The following is a 19,221-nucleotide window of genomic DNA, read 5'->3' on the forward strand; positions in this document are numbered from 1 at the left end:
TATTATCGATGTTGTATCGAGTCCATGCTCAGTTTCATTTATGTGCTGGTATGGAAGTTTGGGAGTGAGGAGTAAGCACGTTTTGAACGATGTCATGAGTGTATGCAGTAAAATTGTGGGAGTGAAACAAGCTAGTATGCAAGAGCTGTATGAAAGTTGAGTGGTTAAAAAAAAAGCAGGCAGAGAGCACCGGACGACACCCATAGTTTAGCAAAGTATTATGAGCCATTGCCATCAGGACGACGCTGCAGAACTTTTAAGCTGAAACCCAGAGCTCTGAAGACTTTTATTCCACATTCAATCCACCTTTTAAATTCTTGAGAACTGTGTGTGTGTGTGTGTGTGTGTGTGTGTGTGTGTGGGCGCGCACGCACGCATGATAGGTTGTACCTTGTTCTAGTTGTGTGTGTGTGTGTGTGTGTGTGTGTGTGTGTGTGTGTGTGTGAATTAAATGTAGGATGAATAATGTGCAATATGCAGGATGAATGTACAATGGAATACGTCTTATGCTAACGTCCATATTCTAAATATATTTCTGTTAATAATTACGATGTAATAATTAATTGCAATGTTTTAAAAGCGAATATGTGAAATGCTTTAATTTGAGAACATATGTTTATTACTCCTGTCTAATCAAGTGATCCGCGTGTCTGGGTCGGTGCGGGTGCGTGCTGATTATCTGGTTGTGGTTTTCCGCAATTCATTTTTATTCTTATCTGTCTATTATAATCAATGTGCAATATAATATAGTAGGCTATGCTTATAATTATATTCAAAATAATGTTTCTTAATTCTTTCTGCTTTTACATTAAGAATACTAGTTATTACCTGCAGTGTGTGGATGTATGTATGAAACGGTGTATGTGATATTTTTTTACATTTGTGTCTTCGTAATATTCGTAAAAGCTGTTGTTGACTTTTACAGTTATGGTCCCCATGTTGTTTATTTGTCTATGTTGTGATAATGCACCTGACCAAATTTCTCCAGTTGGAGATAATAAAGTTATTCTTATTCTTATGACTGCAGTTTGGGGCCATGTGAATTCTCTCTGAGAGAGAGCCAAGTGTATGCCTGATATGACTGCAGTTTCACCACCTGAGAACTCCCCAGATATCTCGGCATTGGCAGTCAACTATCATCCTCTACAGCAAGTGATTCAGAGACACCAAATATATCACAGCTTATTGGTGATCTCCATCATAGCAGTGAAACATCACAATAATGACATCCAATTATAGCTTATTGGTGATCTCCATCATAGCAGTGAAACGTCACAATAATGACATCCAATTATAGCTTATTGGTGATCTCCATCATAGCAGTGAAACGTCACAATAATGATATCCAATTATAGCTTATTTGTGTCAGGTCAGGTCATTAGATCTGCTACTGGTAACCTGTAATCCAGTACAACCTGTTCAGGGTCGGGTTGCCGACAACTAAACCGGCACTTCCACCGCTCCCTTCTGGGACTGGTGAGGCGGGTGGCTAGACACCCTTATGGAGATCCATAAAAGGGCGTCGGCTCAGGAGAGCCACCGACGGCCATCTAGCTCCACTGTGCTGTGTGCATGCCACACGCAGTTGGCCCCCGGGGTGTGTCTACCCATGTATGCGAAGTCTGGATCCGGCAGAATCTGCGGAAGAAACCTATCAGTTCAACGGAGAGGAAGGCGGTTACAGCAACGCACTGTGGAGTGCAGAGAGCAAGATGAGACACCGAAAGGATATCTTGGTCATCCACTGCATCCGTGCTCATCCTCCAGTCGTCTCGACTTAGTCTTGCCACTGGAAATTGGTGGACCCGGACGAGAGAGTGAGGTCGACTTTGCGCAACTCCTCTTCACTTTAAACAAACTCGTCGCGCAAGTCATCAGTCATCCAAAATGACCTTTCATCCTTCATCATTTCATCACCCCCAAGTCCTGTGGCGACAGGCGAGCGACGAAACGACAGGTGTGGGTACACTGGCAGTCGCAGCCGCAGACCTGCACGCAGGCGGCTCAGGCCATAGGGTCGTTCTTCGTCGACAAGAGCAGCGATGGAGCTCGGCAGCCGTCTGAGCGTCTGAGCAGCCCTCTTAGGAATGCACTGCTCACCTCCCTGGCATGAGGAAGGGGCTAGAAAAGTTGCCCTAAAAATTGCCTGCTCCATATCACCCTGGCCAGCATACCGCGGCTGGCGGGGACCCTACATCAGCGGTCGAAACAAAGAGAAAGAAAAGAAAAAAACAAGGATCGTTCCTCTCACCATTGGTGCTTGGAACATAAGGACTCTCCTGGACAGAGGTAACGCGGACAGACCCCAAAGGAGAACAGCACTAGTTGCATCCGAACTCGCCAGATACAACATCGACATCGCAGCCTTGAGTGAGACTCGGCTTGCAGGCGAAGGCGAGCTCTGTGAACGGGGATCTGGTTACACCTTCTTCAGGAGTGGACGAGGAAGCGAAGAGCGACGTGAGGCTGGCATTGGTTTTGCAGTAAAAACAGCACTTGTCAGCAAGCTAGCTGGAATCCCAAAGGGAGTCAACGATAGGCTTATGACCATGAAACTCCCACTGGCATCTGGCCAGAAGCACCTCACCATTGTCAGTGCCTACGCCCCAACCATGACCAACCTGGATGAAGTGAAGGCGAAGTTCTACGAGGACCTTCACTCTGTCATTGCTGCCATCCCTAAAGCAGACAAGCTCATCATTCTTGGGGACTTCAATGCTAGAGTTGGCTCTGACTACATCTCCTGGGATGGAGAGATTGGAAAGCACGGTGTGGGCCACTGCAACCCAAATGGATTGCTTTTGCTTCAGACCTGTGCAGAGCATGAACTGCTGATAACCAACACAGTTTTCTGCCTCCCTACCCGTAACAGGACGTCATGGATGCACCCTCGCTCAAAGCATTTGCATCTCATCGATTATGTCATCGTCAGGAAAAGGGATAGGCAAGATGTACGTGTAACAAAGACCATGTGCGGCGCCGAGTGTTGGACAGACCATCGCCTTGTAGTCTCGAAGCTGAATATTCGAATCCAGCCCAAGAGACGCCCCCAAGGCCAGAAGGCTCCAAAACGGCTCAACATCGCTAAGCTGAAAAGCATCACCATCAAACAGTCCTTTGTGGAGCTGCTGGAAGATCGTCTGGAATCCGCCTCTCTGGACAACCAGAATGTGGAGTCTGACTGGAGGACCCTGCGTGAGCTGATCTATAGTACAGCTTCAGAGACCCTGGGACCCATGACCAGAAAGCACAAAGACTGGTTTGATGAAAACTGTGATGAAATCAAGCAGCTTCTGGATGAGAAACGCCGTCTGCATCAAGCCCACCTGAGCAACCCAAAGTCCACATCAAAAAAGGATGCATACAATGACATCCGCAGGACTGTTCAGCAAAAGTTACGCCAGATGCAGGATAAGTGGCTGAGTGACAAAGCTGATGAGATCCAGGGATATGCTGACAGGCACGATATGAAGAGGTTCTATGATGCCTTAAAAGAAGTCTACGGCCCCACATCCTCAGGATCATCCCCCCTCCTCAGTGCAGATGGGAATACCTTGATCACCGAGAAGGAGAACATTCTCGAACGATGGGCTGAGCACTTCAACAGTGTCTTAAATCGCCCTTCCTCCATAAATGATGAAGCCATAGACCGTCTCCCACAAGTCCCCACCAACGAAGCACTGGACGATCCGCCAACACTTCTTGAGACCCAGAAAGCAATCCGTCTGCTATCCAGTGGCAAAGCACCTGGCTCAGACTCCATACCAGAGGAAGTCTACAAGGATGGAGGCACTGTGCTGACTGAGAAGCTTCATCAGCTGTACTCACTCATGTGGAAAGAAGAGATGATCCCCCAGGATTTCAAAGATGCATCTATCATTCACTTGTACAAGCGAAAGGGGAACCGGCAAGCCTGTGATAACCATCGGGGCATTTCCTTGCTCTCCATCGCAGGCAAGATACTTGCCAGGATCCTACTTAACCGCCTCACAGCACACCTTGACCAAGGTCATTTGCCTGAGAGCCAATGTGGATTCCGGAAAGAGCGCGGAACCACTGACATGGTGTTTGCTGCAAGGCAGCTGCAAGAGAAATGTCAGGAGCAAAATGCTGATCTGTTCTCCACCTATGTCGACCTCACTAAGGCCTTCGACACCGTGAGTAGAGAGGGACTGTGGAAGATCATGGCCAAGTACGGATGCCCTCGGAAATTTATTTCCTTGGTCAGCCAATTCCATGAAGGCATGCAGGCTCGAGTCCAGGACAATGGTGAAACATCTGCTCCTTTTGCTGTCACAAATGGTGTCAAGCAAGGCTGCGTCCTGGCTCCAACGCTGTTCAGCCTCATGTTCTCTGCAATGCTTACTGATGCCTTCAGAGATGGCGATGTTGGAATCGGCCTAAAGTACCGAACAGATGGCAAGCTGTTTAACCTCAGAAGGTTTCAAGCAAAAACGAAGGTCATGACAGACATCATCAGAGACTTTTTGTTTGCTGATGATTGTGCCCTCAACGCTGGATCTGAAGCTGACATGCAACTCAGCGTTGACAAGTTTGCCACTGCCAGCAGGAACTTCGGCCTTACCATCAGCACGAGGAAAACTGAAGTTCTCCATCAGCCAGCCCCAGGGAAACCCTACGTTGAGCCCAACATCACAGTCAACGGTCAGAGACTCAGTGCGGTGGAGCGGTTCACATACCTTGGCAGCACACTGTCACGAAATGCGACAATCGACGATGAAGTGAACGTCAGGATTGCAAGAGCAAGCGCAGCTTTTGGTAGACTCAATGCAAATGTCTGGAACAGAAGAGGCATTAGTCTTGAGACCAAGCTAAAGGTCTACAGAGCAGTAGTTCTCCCCACACTACTGTACGCCTGCGAAACTTGGACAGTGTACCAACGACATGCCAAGAAGCTGAACCACTTCCACACAACATGCCTCAGGAAGCTACTGAACATCAAGTGGCAAGACAAGACCCCAGACACAGAGGTGCTCGCAAAAGCCACCCTTCCCAGCATCTTCACCATCCTGATGCAGTCCCAGCTTCGCTGGGCTGGACACGTGGCGCGCATGCCAGACCATCGGCTGCCCAAAAGGCTCTTCTATGGCGAGCTGCAACAAGGGAAGAGATCACACGGAGGTCAGAAGAAGCGCTTCAGAGATACTCTGAAAGTCTCTCTGAAAGCGTTTGATATCAACCCTGACTCCTGGGAGGAATCTGCAGTGGACCGTGACAAATGGCGCACTGCTGTGCACAAAGGCGCCAGGTTGTGCGAGGCCAACAGGACTGCTGCAGCTGTTGAGAAGAGGCAGGCCAGAAAGTCACGGGCAAACAAGCTCCCTGACAATGATATGCCTGTCTTTGTCTGCCCCAACTGTCAGCGAACATTTCGTGCGCAGATTGGACTATTCAGCCATCTGCGCACTCACAGATAGATTCATGAGCATCCTTCCCCCCACCCCACCACCACCCTCCCCCATCTGGATGACAACGATGGTCATCATCGATCTCGATGGACATACCATCATAGCAGTGAAACATCACAATAATGACATCCAATTATAGCTTATTGGTGATCTCCATCATAGCAGTGAATCATCACAATAATGACATCCAATTATAGCTTATTGATGATCACCATCATAGCAGTGAAACGTCACAATAATGACATCCAATTATAGCTTATTGGTGATCACCATCATAGCAGGGAAACACCACAATAATGACATCCAATTATAGCTTATTGGTGATCACCATCATAGCAGTGAAACGTCACAATAATGACATCCAATTATAGCTTATTGGTGATCTCCATCATAGCAGTGAAACGTCACAATAATGACATCCATGTCAGTGTCAGCAGATTCATGGGGGGGGCTGTTGTTTGAGGGGTGTGGTGGCGGTCTCCACTCTGGGAGGGATGCTCACCCAGTCTGGCTCCGTGACTAAGCCATTATTGTCGTTAGTAGGGGGGCTTAGTAGGTGGTGTCCTAAGTACATTAAAACAGAACAGGCACCACTGAACACCACCGAAGTGACTCAGCAGCAGTGCAGTGTTTCCTCTGGTGTGTGGCCTCCTGGCAACCTAACATCGATGGTTCCCAGTGGACTGCCGACGCTGGAACTGCGATGGACGAACCCGGGTGTGGCCGTGTATGGGGGAATCTAAATGAGCGGCGTGGGAGTAATGCCACTGAAACGGTGCAGATGTTGGGGCAGCAAAACAAAAAAAAAACAAAAAAGACTTCCAATTACAGCTTATTGGTGATCTCCATCATAGCAGTGAAACGTCACAATAATGACTTCCAATTACAACTTATTGGTGATCATCATAGCAGTGAAACGTCACAATAATGACTTCCAATTATAGCTTTTTGGTGATCTCCATCATAGCAGTGAAACGTCACAATAATGACTTCTAATTATAGCTTACTGGTGATCTCCATCATAGCAGTGAAACATCACAATAATGACATCCAATTATAGCTTTTTGGTGATCTCCATCATAGCAGTGAAACGTCATAATAATGACATCCAATTATAGCTTTTTGGTGATCTCCATCATAGCAGGGAAACATCACAACAATGACATCAAATTATAGTTTATTGGTGATCTCCATCATAGCAGTAAAATGTCACAATAATGACATCCAATTATAGCTTATTGGTGATCTCCATCATAGCAGTGAAATGTCACAATAATGACATCCAATTATAGCTTATTGGTGATCTCCATCACAGCAGTGAAGCATCACAATAATGACATCCAATTATAGCTCATTGGTGATCTCCATCATAGCCGTAAAATGTGACAATAATGACATCCAATTATAACTTGTTGGTGATCTCCATCATAGCAGGGAAATGTCACAATTCAGACTTCATAAAGCAGCCCACAAAGAATAAAGTAAAGAATAGGAAGAATATATGCCATCAAAATATTTAACAAATAGTGATAGGTGGTAACTGTCACCATTCACAAGGTACACAACTTCAAGTCAGTGCTGCTTACACTTCCAATTCAGCTAGGACACAGGTAAATAAAAGGTACATTGGAACAAACCTAGACACTTCCTCATAAAGGAAGTGCCAGTCCTGTCCTTATAATGATCATTTTACATGTGCACACAACAGCAACAACAGCAGAAATGTGCATACACAAAGTAGCTTTTATTCAAGACTGGCATAGCCTCTTTAATTCACTCCAGACAATGCAACGCTATAGAGTTCCTGACGTAAGGTAGCATTCTGGACGACAGAACGCTACAGCGGTTTCTAAAATTAAAAATTTTTCCACGATTTCCTCATGGGGTAGCATAAAAATTGCAGCTACACCGGGCACTGCGAACGTGTCAAGGTTCAAATGGAAGGTTTCTTCATGAGGCTCTGTATCTATACACTCGCTGGCCAGGCGTTGTCCTTGGTACCCCACATGACAAGCTAATCTGCATATGTATCGAAAATAATGTCGCATGAGATACAAGTGGAAATCTTTTAAGCAAACTAGATCACGACAGCAGCTTTTTACTGCTGCTGAAGTGATTGAAATGCTTCAAACTGAAGGTTTCATTATCGACAAAGATGATGAAGACATTGAATAAAGTATCTGCAGTGAAGAAAGCTACCAGTAAGAAGATACTGACAGTGACTCAGCTTCTGAGGGCTGTGAAGAGAGGGAGGGGGGTGGGCATACACATGACGTGAGGAGAGGTGTCAGTGGATCAAGTACAGGGAGTTTCATTCAGTTACTTTGTGTTTTGTATTTTTTGATTGTTTTCCTAACCCTAACAAATGGGTTGTCTGCAGGGGAAAGCATGGGAGAAAACTATTTCAGTATTTGTCTGGAGTGAGTTACTCCTGAACAAGCCACAAAGAACAACGGACAATACAGAAAAAACACGGTTACCTCGGTGGTTTTTCGACTAATTAATCAGCAGTGAGGCCGGGAGATCAAATGACTAACAAACAGTAATAGGTGGTAACTGTCTCCATTCACAGTAACTGTCTCCATTCACAGTAACTGTCTACATTCACAAGGCAATAGTAATAGGTGGTGACTGTCTCCATTCACAAGGTAACAGTAATAGGTGGTAACTGTCTCCATTCACAGTAACTGTCTCCATTCACAGTAACTGTCTACATTCACAAGGCAATAGTGATAGGTGGTAACTGTCTCCATTCACAAGGTAACAGTAATAGGTGGTAACTGTCTCCATTCACAGTAACTGTCTCCATTCACAGTAACTGTCTCCATTCACAAGGCAATAGTAATAGGTGGTAACTGTCTCCATTCACAAGGCAATAGTAATAGGTGGTAACTGTCTCCATTCACAGTAACTGTCTCCATTCACAAGGCAATAGTAATAGGTGGTAACTGTCTCCATTCACAAGGCAATAGTAATAGGTGGTAACTGTTTCCATTCACAAGGTAATAGTAATAGGTGGTAACTGTCTCCATTCACAAGGTAATAGTAATAGGTGGTAACTGTCTCCATTCACAAGGTGATAGTAACAGGTGGTATCCGTCTCCATTCACAAAGTGATAGTAATAGGTGGTAACTGTCTCCATTCACAAGGTAACAGTAATAGGTGGTAACAGTCTCCATTCACAGTAACTGTCTCCATTCACAAGGTAACAGTAATAGGTGGCAACTGTCTCCATTCACAAGGCAATAGTAATAGGTGGTAACTGTCTCCATTCACAGTAACTGTCTCCATTCACAAGGTAACAGTAATAGGTGGTGACTGTCTCCATTCACAATGTAATAGTAATAGGTGGTAACTGTCTCCATTCACAGTAACTGTCTCCATTCACAGTAACTGAATCCATTCACAAGGTAATAGTAATAGGTGGTGACTGTCTCCATTCACAAGGTAACAGTAATAGGTGGTAACTGTCTCCATTCACAAGGTAATAGTAATAGGTGGTAACTGTCTCCATTCACAAGGTAATAGTAATAGGTGGTAACTGTCTCCATTCACAAGGTAATAGTAATAGGTGGTAACTGTCTCCATTCACAAGGTAATAGTAATAGGTGGCAACTGTCTCCATTCACAAGGTAATAGTAATAGGTGGTAACTGTCTCCATTCACAGTAACTGTCTCCATTCACAGTAACTGTCTCCATTCACAAGGCAATAGTAATAGGTGGTAACTGTCTCCATTCACAAGGTAATAGTGATTGGTGGTAACTGTCTCCATTCACAAGGTAACAGTGATAGGTGGTAACTGTCTCCATTCACAAGGTAATAGTAATAGGTGGTAACTGTCTCCATTCACAAGGTACACAACTTCAAGTCAATGCTACATTTGCTAACGATTCAGCTAGCACACAGGTAAATAAAAGGTACATTGGAACAAACCCAGACACTTCCTCAAAAAGGTTGTGCCGGGCCTGTCCTTATACCGATCATTTGACATGTGCACAAAGCAGCAATGACAGAAGAAATGTGCAAACACAAATTAGCTTTTATTCAAGACTGGCATAGCCTCCATAATCCTGAACAAGCCACACAGAACAACGGGCAATATAGAACATTCACAAGGTACACAACATCAAGTCAATGCTGCTAATGCTACCGATTCAGCTAGCACACAGGTAAGTAAAAGGTACATTGGAACAAACCCAGACACTTCCTTAATGTGTGGCTATTTCAGGGATTTGTGTTACAATATGTAGGTTACAGGTTTTTGGACATGCTACTGTATGTATAGCTAGTAATGTGACAAAGTGTGTATCTATACATTTTATTTTGTGTATAGCTAGATACTGTGTGTATTGTTCACACTCGGAACAAAGATTAGGGCCCTACAGTTTACAACTGTTTCAGATGAAGGAGCCCAATAGGGGCTTTAGATAGTTGTCAATTCTGGAGTGGTACCTACCAAGTATAATGACGTTATAAACTAACAATGTCAAGACCTTTCCCCTCTCCACTGCCACCAATAAATGCAGAGCGTGTTGTGTTCTCGAGAGCAGGATAGTTATTTTCGCTGTGACTGAAAAGAGTTGTACTTACACAGAGTAGTTAGTTGTGGGTCGATAACACTAGTAAAAAAAAAAAAAAAAAAAAAAAAATGTGGTGCTTACACAGTAGTTAGGTCCCATGGATCTATACACCAGAGAAAAGTGTGGTACTTACACAGTAGTTAGGTCCCATGGATCTATATACCAGAGAAAAGTGTGGTACCTACAGAGTAGTTAGGTCCCATGGATCTATATACCAGAGAAAAGTGTGGTACCTACACAGTAGTTAGGTCCCATGGATCTATATACCAGAGAAAAGTGTGGTACCTACAGAGTAGTTAGGTCCCATGGATCTGTACACTAGAGAAAAGCGTGGTACCTACAGAGTAGTTAGGTCCCATGGATCTATATACCAGAGAAAAGTGTGGTACCTACAGAGTAGTTAGGTCCCATGGATCTGTACACCAGAGAAAAGTGTGGTACCTACAGAGTAGTTAGGTCCCATGGATCTGTACACCAGAGAAAAGCGTTGTACTCACACAGTAGTTAGGTCCCATGGATCTATACACCAGAGAAAAGTGTGGTACCTACAGAGTAGTTAGGTCCCATGGATCTATACACCAGAGAAAAGTGTGGTACCTACAGAGTAGTTAGGTCCCATGGATCTATACACCAGAGAAAAGTGTGGTACCTACAGAGTAGTTAGGTCCCATGGATCTATATACCAGAGAAAAGTGTGGTACCTACAGAGTAGTTAGGTCCCATGGATCTGTACACCAGAGAAAAGCGTGGTACCTACAGAGTAGTTAGGTCCCATGGATCTATATACCAGAGAAAAGCGTGGTACCTACAGAGTAGTTAGGTCCCATGGCCCTCACAGCATGGCCCGTCAAGGTAGCGATGGTGAACAGTTCTGGATTCACTGCCTCTGCTGCCTGCAACAGGGGACATAACTATTTGCTGTCTGCAACAGGGCAAATAACTATCTGCTGCCTGCAACAGGGAACATAACTGTATTTGCTGCCTGCAACAGGGCATATAACTATCTGCTGCCTGCAACAGGGGACATAACTGCTGTCTGCAACAGGGGACATAACTATCTGCTGCCTGCAACAGGGCACATAACTGTATTTGCTGTCTGCAACAGGGCACATAACTATCTGCTGCCTGCAACAGGGGACATAACTATCTGCTGCCTGCAACAGGGCACATAACTATCTGCTGCCTGCAACAGGGGACATAACTATCTGCTGCCTGCAACAGGGCACATAACTATCTGCTGTCTGCAACAGGGCACATAACTGCTGCCTGCAACAGGGGACATAACTATCTGCTGCCTGCAACAGGGCACATAACTATCTGCTGCCTGCAACAGGGCACATAACTGCTGTCTGCAACAGGGCACATAACTGCTGTCTGCAACAGGGGACATAACTATCTGCTGCCTGCAACAGGGCACATAACTATCTGCTGCCTGCAACAGGGGACATAACTGCTGTCTGCAACAAGTGACAATTATATAACTGTATCAGCTGCCTGCAGAGAGTGGATATAATTCTATCTGCTGTATACAACAGTGGATATAACAATGTATTTGTATCTGCATCCTGCAAAAGGGAATGTAACTAACTGCTGTCTACAACAGTGGACTTACCTGTATAAATGAATCTGTTGTCTACAACAGTGGACATAACTGTATAAATGTATCTGCTGTCTACAACAATGGACTTAACTGTATAAATGAATCTGTTGTCTACAACAGGGGATATAACTGTATAAATGTATCTGCTGCCTACAACAATGGACTTAACTGTATAAATGAATCTGTTGTCTACAACAGGGGATATAACTGTAACTTCTGTCTACAACAGGGTATATAACTGTATAAATGTATCTGCTGTCTACAACAGTGGACATAACTGTATAAATGAATCTGCGGTCTACAACAGTGGACATAACTGTATAAATGAATCTGCGGTCTACAACAATGGACTTAACTGTATAAATGAATCTGCTGTCTACAACAATGGACTTAAATGTATAAATGAATCTGTTGTCTACAACAGGGGATATAACTGTAACTTCTGTCTACAACAGGGTATATAACTGTATAAATGTATCTGCTGTCTACAACAGTGGACTTAACTGTATAAATGTATCTGCCGTCTACAACAATGGACTTAAATGTATAAATGAATCTGTTGTCTACAACAGGGGATATAACTGTAACATCTGTCTACAACAGTGGACATAACTGTATAAATGTATCTGCCGTCTACAACAGTGGACTTGACTGTATAAATGTATCTGTTGCCTGCAACAGGGGACATAACCGTATCTGCTGTCCACAACATTGGACGTAACTGTATAAATGTATCTGTATCTCCTGTCCACAACATTGGACATAACTGTATAAATGTATCTGAATCTGCTGTCCACAACATTGGACGTAACTGTATAAATGTATCTGTTGCCTACAACAGGGGACATAACTGTATCTGCTGTTCACAACATTGGACGTAACTGTATAAATGTATCTGTTGCCTACAACAGGGGACATAACTGTATCTGCTGTCCACAACATTGGACGTAACTGTATAAATGTATCTGTTGCCTACAACAGGGGACATAACTGTATCTGCTGTCCACAACATTGGACGTAACTGTATAAATGTATCTGTTGCTTACAACAGGGGACATAACTGTATCTGCTGTTCACAACATTGGACGTAACTGTATAAATGTATCTGTATCTGCTGTCCACAACATTGGACGTAACTGTATAAATGTATCTGTTGCCTGCAACAGTGGACATAACTGTAATTGCTGTCCACAACATTTGACATAACTATATAAATGTATCTGTTGCCTGCAACAGTGGACATAACTGTAATTGCTGTCCACAACATTGGACGTAACTGTATAAATGTATCTGTTGCCTGCAACAGTGGACATAACTGTAATTGCTGTCCACAACATTGGACGTAACTGTATAAATGTATCTGTTGCCTGCAACAGTGGACATAACTGTAATTGCTGTCCACAACATTTGACATAACTGTATAAATCTATCTGTATCTGCTGTCCACATCATTGGACATAACTGTATAAATGTATCTGTATCTGCTGTCCACAACATTGGACATAACTGTATAGATGTATCTGTTGCCTGAAACAGTGGACATAACTGTAATTGCTGTCCACAACATTGGACATAACTGTATAAATGTATCTGTATCTGCTGTCCACAACATTGGACATAACTGTATAGATGTATCTGTTGCCTGAAACAGTGGACATAACTGTAATTGCTGTCCACATCATTGGACGTAACTGTATAAATGTATCTGTATCTGCTGTCCACAACATTGGACATAACTGTATAAATGTATCTGTATCTGCTGTCCACAACATTGGACATAACTGTATATATGTATCTGTTGCCTGAAACAGTGGACATAACTGTAATTGCTGTCCACAACATTGGACATAACTGTATAAATGTATCTGTTGCCTGCAACAGTGGACATAATTGTAATTGCTGTCCACAACATTGGACGTAACTGTATAATCTGCTGTCCACAGCATTTGACATAACTGTATAAATGTATCTGCATCTGCTGTCCACAACATTTGACATAACTGTATAAATGTATCTGAATCTGCTGTCCACAACACTGGACATAACTGTATAAATATATCTGTTGCCTACAACAGAGGACATAACTGTAATTGCTGTCCACAACATTGGACGTAACTGTATAAATGTATCTGTTGTCTGCAACATGTATCTGCTGTCTAAAACAGGGAACTTAACTATCTGCTGGCTGCAACATGGGACACAACTGTATTTGCTGTCTACAGCAGGGGACGTAACTGTATAAATGTATCTGTTACCTACAACAGTGGACATAACTGTATAAATGTATCTGTTCCCTGCAACAGTGGATATAACTATATAAATGTATCTGTTCCCTGCAACAGTGGACATAACTGTATAAATGTATCTGTTGCCTGCAACATGTATCTGCTGTCTACAACAGAGAATTTAGCTATCTGCTGGCTACAACAGGGGACACAATTGTATTTGCTGTCTACAGCAGGGGATGTAACTGTATCTGCTGGCTACAGCAGGGGATGTAACTGTATCTGCTGGCTACAGCAAGGGACAAAACTGCATTTGCTGTCTCAGCACGGGACATAAATATATCTGCTGTCAACAACAGGGGGAATAACTATCTGCTGTCAACAACTGGGGACATAACTGTATATGCTGTCTACAGCAGGGGACAAAGCTGTATTTGCTGTCTACAGCAGGGGACAAAACTGCATTTGCTGTCTACAGCAGGGGACAAAACTGTATATGCTGTCTACAGCAGGGGACAAAGCTGTATTTGCTGTCTACAACAGGGGACAAAAATGCATTTGCTGTCTACAACAGGGGACATAAATATATCTGCTGTCAACAACAGGACATAACTGTATCTGCTGTCAACAACAGGGGCATAACTATCTGCTGTCTGCAGCAAGGGACACAACTATATCTGCTGTCAACAACAGGGGACATAACAGCATCTCCTGTCCACAGGAAAGGACATAACTGTTTCTGCTGTCAACAACAGGGGACATAACTGCATCTGTTGTCTACAACAGGGGACATAACTATCTGCTAACTTCAACAGGAGACTAACAGTATCTGCTATTCTTTTGGATTCTAATGGTAATTAAATGAGTCCGGTTCTGAATGACACATTTATACACACACACACACACACACACAGAGGAACTGTAATCAATCGCTGACAGCTTTACCATTTCCTTGAATTTGCAGAGTACATCAGCCATGACCATCCGCCCCTCTGCATCTGTGTTGCCCACACGCACTCGTTTCCTGGCCCTTGAGGTGATGATTTCATCCGCCACATAGCTTTCTGTGCACAGACATCAGTGATGATTTCATCCACCAAACAGCTTTCTGTGCACAGACATCAGTGATGATTTCATCCACCAAACAGCTTTCTGTGCACAGACATCAGTGATGATTTCATCAACACATAGCTTTCTGTGCACAGACATCAGTGATGATTTCATCCACCAAACAGCTTTCTGTGCACAGATATCAGTGATGACATCAACACATAGCTTTCTGTGCACAGACATCAGTGATGATTTCATCAACACATAGCTTTCTGTGCACAGACATTAGTGATGATTTCATCAACACACAGCTTTCTGTGCACAGACATCAGTGATGATTTCATCCACCAAACAGCTTTCTGTGCACAGACATCAGTGATGATTTCATCCACCAAACAGCCTTCTGTGCACAGACATCACACTGCACACACACACCTTGTCCCTCCCTTCACACTGCACACACACCTTGCCCCTCCCTTCACACTGCACACACACACCTTGTCCCTCCCTTCACACACCTTGTCCCTCCCTTCACACTGCGCACACCTTGTCCCTCCCTTCACACTGCACACACACCTTGCCCCTCCCTTCACACTGCACACACCTTGTCCCTCCCTTCACACTGCACACACACCTTGTCCCCCCCTTCACACTGCACACACCTTGCCCCTCCCTTCACACTGAACACACACCTTGTCCCTCCCTTCACACTGCACACACACACCTTGTCCCTCCCTTCACACTGCACACACACACCTTGTCCCTCCACCACACTGCACACACACCTTGTCCCTCCACCACACTGCACACACCTTGCCCCTCCCTTCACACTGCACACACACCTTGTCCCTCCCTTCACACTACACACACACACCTTGTCCCTCCACCACACTGCACACACACCTTGTCCCTCCCTTCACACTGCACACACTTTGCCCCTCCCTTCACACTGCACACACCTTGCCCCTCCCTTCACACTGCACACACCTTGCCCCTCCCTTCACACTGCACACACACCTTGCCCCTCCACCACACTGCACACACCTTGCACCTCCACTACACTGCACACACCTTGCCCTTCCCTTCACACTGCACACACACCTTGCCCCTCCCTTCACACTGCACACACCTTGCCCCTCCCTTCACACTGAACACACTTTGCCCCTCCCTTCACACTGCACACACCTTGCCCCTCCCTTCACACTGCACACACACCTTGCCCCTCCCTTCACACTGCACACACACCTTGCCCCTCCCTTCACACTGCACATACCTTGTCCCTCCCTTCACACTGCACACACTTTGCCCCTCCCTTCACACTGCACACACACCTTGTCCCTCCACCACACTGCACACACCTTGCCCCTCCACCACACTGCACACACCTTGCCCCTCCCTTCACACTGCACACACACCTTGCCCCTCCCTTCACACTGCACACACACCTTGTCCCTCCACCACACTGCACACACCTTGCCCCTCCACCACACTGCACACACCTTGCCCCTCCCTTCACACTGCACACACACCTTGCCCCTCCCTTCACACTGCACACACACCTTGTCCCTCCACCACACTGCACACACCTTGCCCCTCCCTTCACACTGAACACACCTTGTCCCTCCCCACCACACTGCACACACCTTGCCCCTCCCGTCACACTGCACACACACCTTGCCCCTCCCTTCACACTGCACACACCTTGCCCCTCCCTTCACACTGCACACACCTTGCCCCTCCCTTCACACTGCACACACACCTTGCCCCTCCCTTCACCCTGCACACACCTTGCCCCTCCCTTCACACTGCACACACACCTTGCCCCTCCCTTCACACTGCACACACACACACCTTGCCCCTCCCTTCACACTGCACACACACACACCTTGCCCCTCCCTTCACACTGCACACACACCTTGCCCCTCCCTTCACCCTGCACACACTTTGCCCCTCCCTTCACCCTGCACACACCTTGCCCCTCCCTTCACACTGCACACACACCTTGCCCCTCCCTTCACCCTGCACACACCTTGCCCCTCCCTTCACACTGCACACACACCTTGCCCCTCCCTTCACACTGCACACACACACACCTTGCCCCTCCCTTCACACTGCACACACACACACCTTGCCCCTCCCTTCACACTGCACACACACCTTGCCCCTCCCTTCACCCTGCACACACTTTGCCCCTCCCTTCACACTGCACACACACACACCTTGCCCCTCCCTTCACACTGCACACACACACACACCTTGCCCCTCCCTTCACACTGCACACACACCTTGCCCCTCCCTTCACACTGCACACACACACACCTTACCCCTCCCTTCACACTGCACACACACACACCTTGCCCCTCCCTTCACACTGCACACACACACACCTTGCCCCTCCCTTCACACTGCACACACACACACCTTGCCCCTCCCTTCACACTGCACACACACACACACCTTGCCCCTCCCTTCACACTGCACACACACCTTGCCCCTCCCTTCACACTGCACACACCTTGCCCCTCCCTTCACACTGCACACACACACACCTTGCCCCTCCCTTCACACTGCACACACCTTGCCCCTCCCTTCACACTGCACACACACCTTGTCCCTCCCTTCACACTGTACACACCTTGCCCCTCCCTTCACACTGCACACACCTTGTCCCTCCCTTCACACTGCACACACACACCCCTTGCCCCTCCCTTCACACTGCACACACCTTGTCCCTCCCTTCACACTGCACACACCTTGCCCCTCCCTTCACACTGCACACACACCTTGTCCCTCCCTTCACACACCTTGCCCCTCCCTTCACACTGCACACACCTTGCCTCTCCCTTCACACTGCACACACCTTGCCCCTCCACCACACTGCACACACTCACCTTCCCCCACACTGTTGCGCACAAAGGGCAATCCTCCCACCACACGCAGTCCTGATGGCTTCAGTTCTGCTAAAACCTGAAACCACAAAGGGGTCACCTCACAATCACAAGGGCTCACCCCTATGTCACAGCAAGGGGGTCAACGTCCAGTCACAAGGGGTCACCCCTATGTCACAGCAAGGGGGTCAACTTCCAGTCACAAGGGCTCACCCCTATGTCACAGCAAGGGGGTCAACGTCCAGTCACAAGGGCTCACCCCTATGTCACAGCAAGGGGGTCAACTTCCAGTCACAAGGGGTCACCTCTATGTCACAGCAAGGGGGTCAACTTCCAGTCACAAGGGGTCACCATTGGTGGCAGACAGAGACTCAGAGAGAGTAGAGGGCAAGAATGCATATGGGAGGTGGTGTCTGGTGGTGGGAAACAAGAGGAGTGAGGGGTGTAGTCAAGTGAGGGGATCAGAAGGAAAGGAGGAAAACTGAGGTCATGTTGTGTTGACTAGATTTCAGTTATGAATATGATTCTACAGAATGGTTGTTTCTGGCTGTTTTCTTTTTTTCTTTTTTTTCATCAGCACACAGGATCTTCACACTGAGATGAGGGGGAGTGAGAGGAGAGGAGAGAGTCAGAGACTTTGGAAGAGAGAGAGAGAGAGGGGGGGGGAAGAGAGAGAGAGACAGAGAGAGAGAGAGAGAGAGAGAGAGAGTCAGAGACTTTGAAAGAGAGAGGGAGAGAGAGAGAGTCAGAGACTTTGGAAGAGAGAGGGAGAGAGAGAGAGAGTCAGAGACTTTGGAAGAGAGAGGGGGGGAGAGAGAGGGGGAGGGAGAGAGAGAGAGAGTCAGAGACTTTGGAAGAGAGAGGGGGGGAGAGAGAGGGGGAGGGAGAGAGAGAGAGAGTCAGAGACTTTGGAAGAGAGAGGGAGAGAGACAGAGAGAGAGAGAGAGAGAGAAGTCAAAGTACAGGAGTGGAGGAAGGGTATAGACCAGGGCAGATACAAAAATGGTCGAAATGTGTGTAACAAACCATTCTTTTCACGATAAAATAGAATAAACCATACTCATCACGCTGATACAAAGTTGACCGCTGTAGGTGGGTGGGAACATAATTAGATTTTGGTTTTTAATAATTATTTGTCACACTTCTGGCCATGAGAGAGCCCCTTACAAAGATCTGCAAGGCAAGAGCAAGCCAGGGTTACACAAGCACGGTATAAGTGGTCGCCAGAGGAAAGCGTTTAGCGCAGTACAGTACTTGTGGCTGACTGCTGCCGCGCTGATGCTATCCTATACCTCCGTTAGTAGGACACTGCGGCAGATGACAGATACCGTACAGAAAATAAGAGAACTCTTTGAGGTCAAAAGGAAACAAAATTTTTAATTTCATCTATTATATACTGGTACAGAACACAAATTTGCTTTTATGAATGTTTTACAGTTTCTTACA

At 46.1% G+C, this 19,221-nt stretch overlaps 1 protein-coding gene across 1 annotated transcript in view; it reads right to left on the bottom strand.

Annotated features, from left to right (window-relative positions):
* The window catches only part of LOC143276892 (putative aminopeptidase W07G4.4), a 103,030-nt gene that overhangs the window by 21,555 nt on the left and 62,254 nt on the right, over nt 1-19,221 (bottom strand). Inside the window, exons 11-13 of the mRNA XM_076581550.1 lie at nt 17,779-17,854; nt 14,783-14,901; nt 10,822-10,905 (exon numbers count right to left, since the gene is read on the bottom strand). Of these exons, the coding sequence (XP_076437665.1) occupies nt 10,822-10,905; nt 14,783-14,901; nt 17,779-17,854 (279 nt within the window). The remainder of the gene's footprint in view (nt 1-10,821; nt 10,906-14,782; nt 14,902-17,778; nt 17,855-19,221) is intronic.

The sequence above is a fragment of the Babylonia areolata genome, chromosome 2 (genome assembly GCF_041734735.1).
Source record: "Babylonia areolata isolate BAREFJ2019XMU chromosome 2, ASM4173473v1, whole genome shotgun sequence".
NCBI classification, from domain to species: domain Eukaryota; kingdom Metazoa; phylum Mollusca; class Gastropoda; order Neogastropoda; family Buccinidae; genus Babylonia; species Babylonia areolata.